The 16,499-nt window shown below is 40.8% G+C and overlaps 1 protein-coding gene across 1 annotated transcript in view; it reads right to left on the bottom strand.

The window, feature by feature from the left end:
* TTN (titin) overlaps positions 1 to 16,499 on the bottom strand; it is a 274,143-nt gene that overhangs the window by 228,083 nt on the left and 29,561 nt on the right. Inside the window, exons 27-43 of the mRNA XM_008567052.1 lie at positions 16,266 to 16,434; positions 14,466 to 16,159; positions 14,038 to 14,319; positions 13,337 to 13,603; positions 12,969 to 13,241; positions 12,586 to 12,849; positions 12,234 to 12,494; positions 10,638 to 10,898; positions 9,857 to 10,120; positions 9,503 to 9,763; positions 9,113 to 9,373; positions 8,447 to 8,707; positions 7,777 to 7,918; positions 7,522 to 7,687; positions 4,649 to 4,880; positions 2,818 to 3,102; positions 2,473 to 2,598 (exon numbers count right to left, since the gene is read on the bottom strand). Coding sequence (XP_008565274.1) covers positions 2,473 to 2,598; positions 2,818 to 3,102; positions 4,649 to 4,880; positions 7,522 to 7,687; positions 7,777 to 7,918; positions 8,447 to 8,707; positions 9,113 to 9,373; positions 9,503 to 9,763; positions 9,857 to 10,120; positions 10,638 to 10,898; positions 12,234 to 12,494; positions 12,586 to 12,849; positions 12,969 to 13,241; positions 13,337 to 13,603; positions 14,038 to 14,319; positions 14,466 to 16,159; positions 16,266 to 16,434 — 5,469 coding nt within the window. The remainder of the gene's footprint in view (positions 1 to 2,472; positions 2,599 to 2,817; positions 3,103 to 4,648; positions 4,881 to 7,521; positions 7,688 to 7,776; positions 7,919 to 8,446; positions 8,708 to 9,112; positions 9,374 to 9,502; positions 9,764 to 9,856; positions 10,121 to 10,637; positions 10,899 to 12,233; positions 12,495 to 12,585; positions 12,850 to 12,968; positions 13,242 to 13,336; positions 13,604 to 14,037; positions 14,320 to 14,465; positions 16,160 to 16,265; positions 16,435 to 16,499) is intronic.

The raw sequence follows: 16,499 nt of genomic DNA on the forward strand, positions 1-16,499 counted from the left end.
AAAACAACACTGTGATAGGGAAGGGAGAAATGGGACAGATGTGAGAGGCAAGACTTAAGTGAGGAGCCGGAGGAGAAACTATTGCAGTAGGCTTGGACAGTGTTGATTAGGCCGTCACCAGGGGAGTCAGGAGATAGAAGAAGGGGGTAGATTGGATAAGTATTCAGGATGTAGGATGAACAAGATTTAGGGGGAGTGGGGTGGCCTCACAAAGCCACAAGACACCAATAACCAATGCATATAATGGCAGCCCAGCCAGAAGCACCAAGTCCATTACTAAGAGAGGTTTCACTTTTTAGCTCATTGTTGGCAGTTCATGCCCAGTGGCAGTTTATGTGTGTCCCGATGCCTCATTCAGTTCATCGAAGGAGAAGTTGTAAGTAGGAAAAGGCAGAGAACCAAACTCTTCGTCCTTTCATTTTCACTGTTAGAAAAGCACCACCTGGGGCCGGCCCGGTGGCGCACTGCTACAGTGCGCCACTTGGGAGCGCGGTGGCGCTCCCGCCAAGGGTTCGGATCCCACATGCAGACCGGTTCCCGCTCACTGGCTGAGCAAGGTGTGGGAGCAACACCGAGGGTTGCGATCCCGTTGCCGGTCCCGGTCCGGTCCGGGCGCGACACTGAGGGTTGTGATCCATTGCCGGACACGAAAAAAAAAAAGACAAAAAAGAAAAGCACCACCTGATTGCTCAGGACCATATTTTATGCTTCAGAATGTACCGAGTCCCCCAAAATATGGGACCAGGGCTTTTGAAGACTCATAATTTCTTTCCAATTTGTGGAAGACAGTGCTGCACTTGCTTACTTAAGGCAACACCTGGTCAGAGGAAGTTGTGTGAATATTTTGAGTCCCAGGGGCATGAAACTATGAGATTTGGTAAGCTTTTGAAAAGGCATTCTATTAATGAATTTAATTTCTGTCATAAAGAAAAGAAGCCTTTAAGAGGGTGCTAAAAACTTCTATATGTGTATAAATACTACCATACATGGGGAGTTAATGATCTTATGAATTTTTAAGCCCATTCAAACGTTTAAAGACATTAGTCACACTGAAAAGATAAAGAATTTTTCTTTCTCCTTCTCCCCAAATTGGAGTCTTGTAGAGGGCTTTGAATATATTTTTGCAACACCTTAAAGTCATAATATGTTATAGACCACAAAGCACTATACAAATATAGTTAAAGACTTCTGTTACTACTTTGGATGATCCATACGTATGCATATTTATAAGAAAATTTGCTTGTAAAAATTCAATGAATGGATAAATTATTCAGTTTAGCTTTAGTAAATTTGATTTTCAAATACACTTTAATTTACTGTATTGTGGAGGATACCAACATTAATAAAGCAAATGTATTTTCACAGGGCCTAGCACATGGAAATGTTAAGCTTGGGAAAGACAGAAAACTTTCCAAGGGCTAAAGTCTCTGTTGTAGATAAAAAATTGTAACACAGCAGCAAAAATGCTTGCTCTAAGGGCAGATGTCCTTGGTGCAGCTAAACCTAATGAGTGTTGCCATGACAATTATCTTGTTGTTCTTTTTGTAACCACCTTTGTTCCTTTTCTATAACTTTCTTGCCTGGACAATAAATACTGAGAGAAAACCTGATTCAGGGTTATTTCCAAGGAATGTTTCTCTCTTGAAGGTCCTGGAAGTAACCCTTTCAGGCCCCTCTCTGCTCGGAAGAAATGGGCTTTGAGTAATCCTTTGCATCTCCATCACTCTGGGAGAGGTGACACTATATCGGTAGAATATTATCAAATCAGTCCTCATTTACTGATATTTAGTATTTCTCGAGTACCGTGCTTCAAACACACAGAGTTTACGGTACTTGTTCATGTTGGTCACCTAATACTGGACTTTTATGTTTATATAATTCATCTCATGGTGATAATCAAATGAAGGCACTGCACATCAGTCACTTGGTAACCATGCCTAGAGGTGCTTTACGTACATTATATTCTCTAACGATGCTCATAAATCACGTAGGTCCATTAGGTTTCTAGATGACTATCTCCATCCCAGATAAGGAAAGTGTAAGGTCAGAAGACCAACTTGAAATACTAACTTGTTTAGAAAAATAGCTCTTGGCAAGGTAGAGATTTGGTTTTAAACTAATGGGAGAAGCATACTAAACAAAACAATAAAACTTCTTAAGAGGGCTGTGAGATGCTCAAGCTTTGAGAATTTCCCTTTGGTGGTGGTATACAAAAGCCAAAAAAAATGAAAAAAAATGAGTGATTTTCATTTGGGATAAATGAATCCTTTATTCATTTTATGTATCTTTTCTGTCTCTGAGGTCTGTCTGAGATCACAATTGGCTTGAAATGTCACTGCATATATTGTCGTCTTCCACCAAGGTCAGACTCTGGGGTGAGGGGAAGGACTGGTGGTGTTTGGAACACATGCTCCAATTCAGAATGGCAGCAGCTAACTCTGATTGAGTGGTACCTTTTGCTCATAAACCTACCTGTTCCAGAAACTCGGCACTGGAAACGGGCTGGCCGTCCCTCGGAAGTGACAGTGTCCTGAAGTGGGGTGATGATGGCAGGAGGATAAATTGGCATTTCCTGATCAGGAGACACAACTTCTGGAACTAAATAAGAAGACAAAATTTATCATCGTTAAGTCACCATTCAGGCCTCATAGAAAGGAGTATTCAGATTTATCTTTATGTTGCAGCAGAGTGGTTTCAAAGTTGGGTAGCGATCTATTTTTATGAGCTCCAAAGTGTATTTTTAAATGCATTGGGAGAGCACAAAAGCTGGCTTCTTGGCTTTTGTTTTAAAGCTTGGAAGTAGCTCGTCATTCCTACCTTCCACTGAAAGTGAAGCTGAGGTTGTGGCAACTCCGTAGTCATTCTTGGCTTCGCAAGTATAGACAGCCGCATCCTCTGGGAAGGCTTCAATTAGCAAAAGTGTGTACTCTTGCCCATCATGAAGAAATTTGCATTTGAAGCCAGTGGAAAGCAGCTGCTCTTCCTTGTACCAGGAAATTTTGGGCTGTGGTCTGCCAGACACGACCGCACAGAAGCGGGCAGGTTTGCCAGACTGCACAGTGGCAGGCTGGAGTTCCTGCAGAATCTGGGGTGGTTCAGGAGCTAAAATTAAATAACACATAACCCATGAAAAAGTTTCAAAACACAGGAGAACACTGGAATCTCTACATTAATTTGTTGCCAGTTGATTACATGCCTCAAAACAAAACTTTGGAATTGTGATATTTTTACTTGCCTCAGAATATTAAAACATTTTTGTGCATGAAGGAAGAAAATACTTGGAATTTTGTCCTCGTGTAGAGGGAGCAGCTTCAGAATGATATTTTTGATATTTTGGGGATGCTGAGAATTCTGAGTTTCAAACCAGAAGCATGATTACCCTAGTTCCTGGTTGGGGTGGGGGAGTAGTAATGGATGATACACTAAGGAAGTTTAGAACAACTTACTATCTATTTTTAAAAGTCATTTGGGCAAATCATGTGGTGAGGTGGCTCATCCCACGCATGTCTGTTTGTTTTGTGAGTATTTGCACATATGTAACAGTCATTTCATCATATACAGGTGCCAGTGAAATGCAATCAGCTAGTATTGAATGAATGAATGAATGAATGATTATTTCATACCTAGCTAAACGCAGTTAAGTAGATTTAACAAAATTCAGCTTTCCTGTTATGCTAATCAAAGCATGTTCTTAGTGTCGTGATGAGTGAGGGGATCTGGGTAGTTATGGAACCTAGCAGTAGGGAGAAATAACTTCTGTGGGCCTGATTTCTGACACTACCATAGTAAAGACCTTTTCTTCTCTGTGCTTCAGTTTCTCCATCACTAATACAGAGATATAATAACCGGATCATCTAGGGACCCAGAGAATGCTGGTAATGTGGTTCACCATCATCCTTAATGTTCTTGCATCTGCCTCAGGGGTATACTGTTCTGAGCGATATGGCCCAAGATGAGGATAGGGAAGGTAGGTTCCATTCTTCTCTGTGCATCTAGGTTAGTCTCAGATCTAGGCCAGCCCCCAATTGAGCTCTAAGGTTTCTAATGAGGAAAGCAGAGGTGTAATGGCACTCCCCTGAGGGCTGTTACGAGGCTTCTCAAGAGTGCTTTGTAGCATGTGGAATTCCCCCTCCACAGTAACAGCCCCTGGCTTTAGAGCTTGAGGCAGAGAGGACCCAGTTTTACATTGTCTGTAGCTCTCTAGAACATCCATGGTCTTAAAGGGGACCTTTGGGTTTTCCCAGGCACTCCATTCCAGAGGCTGGAAATGCCATTATCGCTAGGTAGTGCTACTAGTACTTAAGCAGTTAGGGTAGAAGGAGGGCAGAGAACTAAAACAGTTTAATGTTGTATCTAGAAACCCATTTGGGGTATATTATAATTGACACATGGTGGATAATCAATAATGTTGATCAACTAAATGAGGATCTGGCCATTAGGCATTTTCTGGAAGTGACATCTCAACAGTCCTTATAACAGCTGCCCTCCCTTTTCCATAGGTATAATGTGAAGATCAATGTGGCAGCAACCATATGAGTATCATGGATTCCTTAGATATTATCCAGGCACTGTAAGAACTTTAGTGACTTAGAGGGGAGGATTATTCCCTATGGATCCACCAAATATGTTAAAATTTCTCCCTACGTACCGTTGACATAGAGAGTAACAGAACTCCTGTTCCTTCCTGCCACAAAGGTGTATTCGCCTGCATCGCTATGTCTAGTCTCAGAGATGAACATCCGGTGGATTCTTCTCTCCACCACATATTGGTGTCGTTCTTGAACTTGGAAATTGATTTCAATGCCATCTTTATACCAGTGGGCATCAACATCATCTTCATTGACTTCAAACTCAACGACAGCACGCTGCTTCTCTATGACCTGTTAATGGAGCAGCATAAAAAGAAAAGTGAAGCCCTGGTTTCCTCTCAGTTAATGCACTTCTAAAATAATTCATTTAAAGAGCATGCAAAACCTATACGTTATGATATAAAAAGTTGGCTGATTATAGTCATTCTAACTTTTCCTGCCTAGTCTTGGACAAACTGTACCCAACCTTCCTTTGTAAAGAATCATGCTTACACCTGCACTGAGGAGGGAGTCTGCCCCAAAGGAACAATTAGTTTATCCTTAAATGCTTGCTTCATACTTAATAATAGCAGAAATACTGACACTTTCTATCTGGGGGCTTTTTATTATTTACAAAGTTCTTTTAAGTTACTATTCAATTTGATTTCATATGATATGAACAATAACTTTGTAGGCTAGGTAGAAATTATTATCCACATTTTAAAAGTGGAGGTTCAGAACTGGAAAAGAAAAGATGGAAGACATGTCCAGGTTATCTGAGTCCTCGTTGAAGGCTTTCCCACTATGTCCTAAGGCCTCTAAATCCTGGTCCCCTTTGGATGAGTTCAATGAAGCTGAACTCAAATGAAATTTCTCTGAACATGTTCCCTCCATTATATCACTTGGGAAGACTGGCATCCATGAGGACAGGCATGCAAGTGTAGCAGAGAGCAAGAGTGTTTGCTCAACATCGTGGCCAGGAATCCAGCATTGCTGGGACTGGGCTTCCTGTTAGATCTCCCAGGAAGTGTGCCCAGCCACTAAGTCCCTCTACACGTGCCTCTTCATAGATAGAAACCTTCTGAGAAAATATCACCTGATTTAAATTCCTTATTTTTTTTTTATTGAATCATAGTTGATTATGCATATTTTGGGGGATTCACTGTTGACATATTTACATCAAATCAATATTAATAGTATATATATTGTTATAAATTGTACTTATTCTTTATGCCCCTTGTCCAATCTCTCCCTATCCTCCTCATTCTTTATGCCCCTTGTCCAATCTCTCCCTATCCTCCTCATTCTTTATGCCCCTTGTCCAATCTCTCCCTATCCTCCTCTCCCTCCCCCCTTCCACCACTGATAACCCTAGATTTCTTCTCTTCTTCTGAAAGAATAATGGTTACTCTGTTGATTTGTTGCCTAGATGATCTGTCCAATGCTGAGAGGTGTGTTCAGGTCCCCCAATATTATCATAGAGCAGATGCTTCTTCTGTCACTCTGGAATGGGCTTTGTGGAGAGAGACATCCTCTTCTTTGGTCTCTGCTGGTAACTCTCCTTGTGTCAATGCACTCCAGTAGCTGGTGGACCACCCGTGTGGTGGTTGTGAAGTCTAGCCACCTTTGCAGCAGCCGTGTTTACTGTGGTAGCTGTGATGGGCCACCCACATGCAGGTGATGTTTTTGGCATGCTCCTTGGCACTGGTGGTGTGGCTGGTTGTGGGCAGGGGGTCTGGTCCCCATCTCCAGCCTCAGGTCCCCTGGCAGGCTCAAAGACACTGGTGGTGTGCCTGGGCTGGAACTAATTTTTTGTCCTTTGCTTACTCCAAAATGGGGGAACTTCCTGTGGAAACCAGTACTTGAGCTTTGTGGTTGAGCTAAATTGCTGCTTTTCTTCTCTTTCTCTAGGGAAGGCTTTTTGTGCAGCTCAGGCTTTGGTGGTTGACCTTATAGGTACTTATGGCTCTCCAGAGACCTGGTGCACCTGGGTTGTGTAGAAACTCTGACCTGGGCCTGAGTCTTTTCATCAAACTGCACCCCATGCAATTCTGTATTCCTGATGAGTCTCCTCTGAGTGGTCCTGTGCTGATTGGGGGGCAGATCGGCTGTCCTTGCTGTGTCCCAGCATTCCCCCGGTGGGCCCGTCTCCACCACTGCCTGTGCTCCAAACACTTCCCATGGAACTGGCCATGGGCCGGTCCCTTGTGATGACTCACTGGCCTCTGAATGGCTTTTTTCAGTTGTTCTGGCTCCACATTCCTGTGTAGGTCCATGGGAACCCTATTAGTGGTCTTGCTCTCTTGGGGGCCTCTTGAGAGTGTCCTTGCTCTCCCCTGCTGCCTCGAAGCAACTCCATCTGAAAGGCACAGCTGTGGCTTCTGTGGCTCCTGCTCCATGAGCTCAGCAGCTCCAGCCTTAAAGAGGCTGTGGCACGAAATGCTCTGAGCAGTTTTTTCTTTCTCTCATCATGGCTTCTCCCACCTTCACAAACTCAGTAGGTCTCTCCTCCTCTTCGCCTGAGCTCTAGCAGACCCAGCTTGGCTGTTGTTACAGCTTTATAGTTGTAAATTGGTTGACTTGTGGGAGAGAGTGATGCTGGTGACCATCTATTCTGCCATCTTGACCGTAACTCCTAAATTCCTCAATTCTAATTGATGTGTGAATGTCACAATTTAAGGTTTAGTTCTTTTCTGGTTGGTTCTGTTGGCAAGTAGCCATTTATTAGACAGTGTGGTTTCTACAGCTGCTATAGACACACATATTCCCTAAGTGAGTAGGAACTGTGAGTAAACTGATGTCAGTAGAAGAGTCTAAGCCAGTAGGGATGAGCTGATTTAATTCTTTAAAGACTGTGGTTAGAAAATTTAGAAGTCAAAAATTAAAATATAACACTATGGATTAAGGACTAGTGAGGATTTTTTTTAAAAAAAACTCTCTCTGTAGACAATACCTGAACCTCCTTTTTGATACTTCGAATGCGAACATCTCTGCCCTCTACAAAGAGGTTGGCAGTTGACATGTTGCCCCCTGCCACCACTGTGTACTTCCCAGCATCAGCCATCCGGGTAGACGGGATCAGAAGGCGGTGGACGTATTTCTCCTTCTGAATCTTTATTCTGTGGATAGAACAGAAATAGGAGTTTAATGTACCATAACTCAGAGGAACCTGGGAGTTACCGGAATGTAGCAAGACAACACAATGAACCTGTCTGCGATCTGCAGTTCTTGGCCGTCTTTCATCCACTGTACAGTGATGTCAGGTTCAGAAACTTCACATTCAAACATGGCTCGCTTCTTCTCAAGAACCTTAATGTCCTTAATGTGTTTCCTAAATTCTATATGACGAGCTGGAAGACAGCATGTCAAAAAATTAACATTTTTAATGGTTTCATTGAGATATAATTCACAAACTACACAATTCACCCATTTAAAGTATACAATTCAGTGGCTTTCAGTGTATTCAGAGTTGTGCAGTCATAACCACAATCGATTTTAGAACATTCTCATTTTCCCAAAAAGAGACAATTCACCCCTTAGCCATCACCCCCTAGACTCTTCTCATCGTCTCCCCCCAGACTGAGGCAGCCACCAATCTATATCTCCATAGATTTGTGAATTTTGTACATCTCATACACCGTAAATGGAATCATGCAATACATCGTCCTTTGTGACTGGCTTCTTTCACTTAACATAAAGTTTTCGAAGTTCTTCCACATTGTAGCATGTATAAACACTTTATTTTTATTAATGAATAATATCCCATTGTATGGATATTCCACATTTTATTTATCTATTCATCAATTGATGAAGAAACATTTTATACAGTATGGTTGACATTTTTTCCTATGGATATGACATTTATGAAGAAGCCATACCTTCCACATATAGGGTGGCTGTCGATGTAGCTTTTCCAGCCACAAAGGTATAGTCAGCAGCATCCCCGAAGTGAACATTCCTGATGTTCAGTGAGTGTGTCAGCTTTTTGGTTCTCATCTGGCATCTGTCAGTTGATTTAATTTCTACACCATTCTTTAACCATTTGTAAGAGATGCCCTCATAGTTCACTGTCACCTCAAAAGTAATGGTGTCTTTTTCTTCAGCATTGATGTCCCTTAGCATGGATGTGATCATGATTGCTGCAAAGGGGAAAAAGGAAAACACCCAAGGAGACTTTATGTAAATATGATGTGGCTTATAACAAGTGCAGAATGAAAACTTGGAATGTTTTTAGCACATCTGTTGACATGATTACAGTTCAGAGATGTGAACTTTGATACTTTCCATGTGATCCTGTACAGGACAATGCTGACCGACAGAAGAACAGAAAGATCAAGTGACAGACTCTGGAGCATCTTTCTAGGTAGCCTTTCATTGCTACTGTAACTGAGAAATTTTATCCAAGTGGAGATGCTAGTGCCTAATTCAGTGTGAGCACACAGTAGATGCTTCAGTCAAGGACTTTTGAGTGGATTAAACGGTCAGGAAGAAAAAGTAGGATATGAAATAACAATGAGTCTACTGAATATTCTATTTCTACTTACGAGTCACTGTCAGGGTGGCACTGACTTGGTCATTGCCGCAGACAAACGTATACTCTGCTGAGTCCTCTGTGCTGGTGTTCATGATGATCAGCTGGTGGAGTTTCCCCTGCACAACGATCTTGAACTTTTCACTCATCTCAATCTCCACACCATTCTTCAGCCACATGGAAGGGACATTGAAATGGGACACCTCGCACTCAAAGGAGGCAGTTTTGGTCTCAGGCACCTCGATATTTTTCATGGTCTTTGTAATATGTAATGCTTGGGAAAATTGGAGAGTATTTCAGTTAACAGATTTTATTTTAAAAAAATAGATGAAGCAAAGCAAACAAGCAAATGACGGCACAGGGATCATCAAGGAAAAGTGTCGAAGGGCTGCTTAATACTTACTCTCCACAAACAATTTCGCTTTGCACTCCAGCTGCCCCACCACAGCTGTATATTCCCCAGCATCCGAGGGGGCAATATTCTGCAGCATGAGCTTGTGGACCTTCCTTTCTGAGACCAGTCTGTGTTTGTCACTTGGCTTAATCTCCACATTCTTATGGAACCATTTTACAGGAACTGTGTCATGGGAAACACTGACTTCAAAGGCAACGGTGGCATTTTCCAAGGCAGTCACATCCTTTGGCTTTTTAATGATCTTGACAGCTAAATGAGGAAAGTTGGAGAAATTCAGTGATGTGCTTAACTTAATAGTGACAATGGTTTGGCTACTTGTAAAGTGTTTCTAAGTTGACTTACTCTCTACGTGCAGTCTGGCACTGGCCCCTAGCCGTCCAAGCTTGAAGCCATAAACAGACTCATCCATAATGGTGCAGTTTTTAATTCTCAGAGAGTAAATTGTTCCTTTGACTGAGATATTGTATTTGTCATTGGATTTCAGCACAACCCCATTTTTTATCCACTGGACACCTTTGACATTGGGGTGTGTAAGCTCGACAGTGAAAACAGCATCTTGTGTCTCTGTCACTGTGAGATTCTTCAGAGTCTTCTTAATTTTGACAGCTGAAGACAAATTTATAATTGGTTTAGAAAATATAGCTAATATCATCAGGGAGAGAAGATTATTACCACGTCATCTTGCAAAAAAATGGTTATAAAAAATTTTGCAGTTATATAGCATCCGTTACAAAAGACCCCTTGAGATTATTTAGGGAAACCTGGGATCAAGTTAGACCTGTACATTGTGCAATGATTTTTCTATAGTTGAATGAGATACAGTTTGCATAGCCATAAACTAATAGCTTAACAGACTGGAGGAGGGTGAAAGAAGAATGAAGAATCAGAGTGTCTAACTTAGCTGTTTCACAGAACTTAAGAAATGCTTTCTTCACACAGACACATCTGATAAGCAATTTCGACCTTGTTGTAGATGGTTCAGAAAGAAAAGTTTAGAGAATTTATAACAATTTTATGAAATGAAGATTTATGGTATCCAAAATAGTCATACCATATGCCTTTAAAATGATGTCAAAAATGTAATATGATTTGAAAATGATAAACCTGTTATTATATAACTGACCTTCAACTTTGAGTTTAGCAGATGTTTTGGAAGTGGCCACCTTGTAGGTGTATTCTCCAATGTCATCTAACTTGGTGGCAGCAATAATAAGTCTTCTTTTGTGGCCATCGGATTCACTTCTGATGTTGTTGCTCAGAGGTAGATGCTTGCCATCCTTCAGCCATTCACCTTCGGAATCTGGGTTGGCAACTTCACATTCAAACACAGCTTCCTGAGATTCAGCTACAGTCTGATCTGTGAGTGGCTTGGAGATGGCCCCTCCTTCAGAACAAGACAAGTACAAGTGTGAATTCTTTTAAAATATTTACATAATAAAGAAATTCTTGCACAATTAAATATACAATATCAATTGAAAAACATGAGTTTGATTATGAAATGTCTGATAAGATTATTTTTATCCATATCAAGAAGGTACCACAGACGTCCCTTATTGTAAGTATGCATGATTGATAATCAGGGAAAATTCTGGAGTCAGGAAAGTTTTGTGAAGGAAAAGCAACTGTTAGATTAATTGGAATTCTGAGAGCCATAATGCACAGCATACCACATGGATGGCCTCTAACTCAAATCCTTCTTCTTCAAAAGCATTCTACTTGGTCTTTTAAAGATTATTTCCTGGAAATATGTCTGATATTTGAATGGAAAAAAAAATTTGCTAAACAAAATGTACAAGTTATCAAAGTTTCTATAAGATTAGGGATTCCTGTATAGTAAAAATCATTCTCTTTTCGTGGTCAAATCTCTGAGGAAACCTTATAATGTAATAAAGTATAAACCATGAAACTTCCATACGAAATAAGACACATCATTACCATATGACTTGCTTATATAGCAGATGTCATGGACAGCACAATTTAATCTGAATGTAGTACCTCAACTACTCAATACTTAAATTGTAGTGAACCAAATAAATTAATGATGACCTCTAGTTTTTTGTTGACAATTAGTTCATATTTCTGATTTTTTCATTGTAAAGCTAAGGATTTCTGCTGAATGAGAAAGGTTTTATTTCCACTTTGTGTTATAAGAAAGAGATACACAGCTACATTTAGTTGTATTTTTAAAATATTCATAGGCTTCATAAAAAAGCAAGAAGTGAATAAAAGAAACAAAGGTTAAAGAAGTGTGCTCAAAAAAGAAATAAACCTTTCAAACAGGAAAGTTTAAGTAAAACTCAATTCAGCAAACACTTATTATCATGTGCAAGATATTGGAGAATAAAACGAAGAGAAAGAAGCAATTCCGGATTTCAGGAATTTATACTCTGGTGTGGGAAGAGGAAACAGGGAATAAGATGAGTATATGATAAGGGTCATGAAAAAGGCACACACATGTGGGGTTGGAGGAGGAAGAGATCCTATACAAATGGGGAGATTAACGAAGGCTTCATGGAGGAGGTAGCATTTGAGGTAGGCCTGGGAGAACACGTGGAATTTAGGCTGCTGGAGACAGTGCTGAGGGTACTATTGGCTTAGAGAACAGCATAAGCAGAGGCATGGAAATGGGAAACTGATGGAATTTGGGAAAAAACGGAAAACAATTCCTTAAAACAACCACTTCATGTAAGAACTTAGGTTAAATGATAAATGTACCAACCTGCCACAGTAAGTTTTCCAGATGTCATATTTTCTCCAGCATAAAATGTGTATTCTCCTTCATCATCTTTCATCATATTTAGAACTGTCAATTTATATATTTTTCCATGTGCTTCAATTTTATATTTGGAACTGGGCTGGATCTCCTTGTCCTTAAAGTTCCATAAGACATCAATTCCTGAGTGGGACAGCTCAACCTCAAAGACCACATTTTGGGTTTCTGTACAAGTAAGGTCACGAAGACCTCTGATAATTTTAATTTCTGGGGAAAAATAAATTAATCACTTGGTTATTATTGCACTGGGAAAGTAGAATACTTAAAATAATGATTAGTAAAGTGAAATAATCCTTACTTTCTACAGACAGATTACAGCTGGTTTCAACTCTGCCAACCATTAGTTTGTAAGGTCCTTCATCTGACGCATACGTTCGGTTAATCACTAGTCGTTGCTTAGTGCCTTTGACAATGGCATGTATGCGGTCATCAGGCTTGATTTGTTCATCATTTAAGTACCATTTAACGGAAGTCACATCAGGGACTGAGACCTTACATTCGAGCACAGCCTTGGTACCCTCAATCACGTTAACATCTTTTAGAGGTATTATCACATCAACACCTGAAAAACCACACAAAAAGATAAAAGAATTATGAATGTGCATTGTATAAAGTGTCTGCTCCTTAAAGTTCTCTACTTCACTGGAGAATGTAAACATAAAACTGTTAAGTAACACTCACTGTAGACAGAGACGCGTCCACTGGTGGAGAGCCCAAGGGCTGGGATGGTGAAGGAGTAATTTCCAGCATCTTCCTTAGTCATGTCTTCAATGAGCAGCATGTGAGATTGTTTGTCTATCACGATGTGAACCCGGTCACTGGGCTGCACTTCTTGGCCGTCTTTCATCCAGACGCCTTCCACATTTTCTAAGGACACTTTAACTTCAAGCTGAACAATGTCACCCTCGCAGACTTTTTGATCACTAAGTCCTTGTAGGATAGCAATGGGGCGGGCTGTGAAATATAAGGAGAAAAAGAATGTTATGATCATTTTCATCAATAAACCATAACAATGCTTACCACAGGCTGACAGGAACGAGAAGGCTTACGTTTCATCTTAAGTCTACAGGTTGTCTTTTTCCCGTCGACGACAAAGCTGTATTCTCCCTGGTCCTCTTTGGTTACATCCTTGACTGTGAGGTTCTGACGTCCACGGCGGGATGTAATTGTGTATTTGCCGTTGGATTTAAGCTCCACATCATTGTGATACCATTTGCCTTCTATATTTTCTGGAGATACAATACACTCCAACTCTCCTGAAAATGATTCTGGAACTTCTATGTCCTGAAGTTCTTTCACAAACTCAACAACTGCACCTGAAGTATAAGATAAAGAGAAATCAATTTCTTCAGAGAATGATGCATTCAGACTCAGGATAGAGGCAACGCCTCGTATGTCTCTTATCCTCCCCATACTGTCAGAAATAATCTTAATATCTACCTGCTGATGAACTGAGAAGTACATTTTTAATACAAAGGAGTTATTTTAATTTTAAAAATTATTTTTGAAAGTAGAGAGTTATATTTAAACTAAAAAATTTTAAAAACAAGACATCAAAATAGAATTGCTTTAAAAAAATTCAAATTGCCAATATTCTTAATAAGGAACATAAATTAATGATTCTGGATATGAAACTTGTATCCAATTCCGAAATAATTGTTTTTATGAAAGGGAAATTGCATAGCTAATTTTATCACCTACTAAGGGTGACTTTAAAACTTAAGCAAACAATGAAATCATTATTTACTACCTTCGACAATAAGTTTAGCGGTTGTTTTGATATTTTCATCTTCCACAAGTACACAGCTGTAGTCTTCAGCATCAGATGTGTCAATGGTCAGTACAGAGAGGAAGTGAACCTTTCTGTCAGAGTGCATCCTATATTTATCTCCCTTATAAACCTCCACACCATCTTTATACCATTTCACTTTGACAAATGGTTCTGAAGTTTCACATTCAAAGGTTGCCATGGTGTCTTTTTCCTTAGCAACGACATCTTGTAATTCCTGTGTGAAAGTGATCAATTGCTTGGCTACAAGAAAAAGAAAAAGAAAAGCACATTATATTAAATTCAGTTCACAATGTGAGTTACGGGAAAAGAAAATTAAAAGAAATACACTAATGGCTATTCATGGATACATAGAGACAGGTCCCTCCAATGAAAGACATTCAAATTACCTTGGACGAGTAAGAATGCATGACTTGAGGTTTCCCCAGCTATGTTGATGGCTTTTACCATAATGCTGGCAGAGTCCTCAGAAGTCACATCTCTGATGACCAATTCACAAACATTGTCTTCAGGCCAGTACCAGTAGATTCGGTCAGACCGCTCAATTTTTACACCATTTTTGTACCATTCGCATTCAGGGTCTGGTCTCCCCACAACTCTGACCCGGAAGTGTGCATCGGAGCCTTGGCCCACTGTTTGGCTTTGGATCCTTTCGAAGATTTTGGGGGCCTCCATACTAGGACTTAGTTCAATTTTATCAGGCTTAAAAGTTGGAATTGTGATTCTGCCTTCTTCGGCAAGGGCTTTCTTCTCCTCTTCGGTTAACTCTTTGGTCCAGTGCAGAAGTTCCTCTTTTGTCTTCCTTAGGAGCTCCTCATAGGACTCATCCTTCTTGCGAGACTTGAGCTCCACGGCGGTGATGGCTTCATAGTAGCCTTCCTCCGTCCTGCGCTTGAACTTACTGCGCAGCTCTTCTGACTCTTCAGGCACTTTTTCATGGGTAATTCTTTCAGCCCTTTTTAACTTCACAATTTCTTTGGTTTCAGTGGTGTCAACAGGTCTATCTACTTTTTGTACTTCAAACTGCAGTTTTCCTGGTTCATGAACGTGAAACTCCGGCTTGGGTTCAGGAGCTCGCCTAAGGACAGACCTGAAATCCTCCCTCTGTTGGATCTCGAGTTTCACCTTATGCTCTATCACACCTTCAGGGTTTTCTGCGGTGACCTTGACTTCACCTGTATCATAGGATTTGCAGTCCACGATGTCCAGATAATGAATGCCATCATAGCGCACTCTGAACCTTTTGCTTTTGCGGATGAGCTGCCCATTGAGATACCAGTTGAGTTTGGGCTGAGGGTAGCCTGTCACTCGGCAGCGGAATCTAGCGGTCTCCCCTTCAAGTACTCTCACTGGCTCTGGGAACAAGACAATGTCTGGCTTTTGCTTTTCTTTTTGATCTGTTGTTACACCCGTAAGTGCACCTTCATGAGCCATTCTCTCTAATTCTTCAATTCTCTGTAAGCCTTTCCTCCCCTCAGGCAATTGAGTTTCTTCCACAAGACTTTTCTCGTCTTTAACAATAAGAGTAGCGGACGTATGATCTGTTCCATATTTGTTAGTGGCTCTGCAAGTAATCACGCCACTGTCTCTGGAATATGCAACTGCATAATCAAGGCTGCAATACCCGAACTCGTTGATCATACGGAGTCTGTTGGCTGCTTCAAGCGGCTTTCCGTCATGAAGCCATTCCACCACCATCGTTGGGTCGCCAATTGGTGTTAGCCTGCATTCGAAGTGGGCAGGCCCAAAGCGCTTGAGTCTTAAAGAAGTGAGTTTTTTCTTGAAAAATGGCTTCTGTTGCTTCTCTTTGTCATAGAGGTCACCTTCCTCCCATTGCTCTTGACCATACCGCAAATGGAGGGGCTCCAGTTCTGGGGCTGAAATCTCCTTTGCTCTATATGTCCCTCGTGGGATGATTAATCTTCTCTCTGGCTCAGGTTCTGCAAACTCAACTTCAACATTTACTTTGCATCTTGTGGTGTCTCGGCCAGCCTTATTAATAGCAGTTGCAGTATACCAGGCAGAATCATGGCTAACAGTGGAATCGATTTTAAGGGCAGCTTCTCCCTTGGTTCCTTCAATCCTATAAAAAGTGAAAAAAAAAATCATCAATACAGAAGTATTATCGCTTCCTTGCTTATTGGATTTGTATAATGAGCTTAGTTTTATTATTTCCAAAAAAAACTTACCTGATTTTGGGGAATTTATGAGGTACAATGATGTCACTGTTTTTCAACCATACAATGTCAGGGTTGGGGTTACCCATAGCTCTGACTTTCATTTCAAGTCGGGAGCCTTCCTTTACATTGACATTTTTCAGTTTTTCCACAAACACTGGTTTTACCTGATGTTCCACAGCTGAAAGAGAAAGGTCACAATTTAGAGTGAGTAGGGCTGAAATACCTGTTTATAGCCCAGTGACA

The sequence above is a fragment of the Galeopterus variegatus genome, unplaced genomic scaffold (genome assembly GCF_000696425.1).
Source record: "Galeopterus variegatus unplaced genomic scaffold, G_variegatus-3.0.2 Scaffold287, whole genome shotgun sequence".
Taxonomy (NCBI): Eukaryota; Metazoa; Chordata; class Mammalia; order Dermoptera; family Cynocephalidae; genus Galeopterus; species Galeopterus variegatus.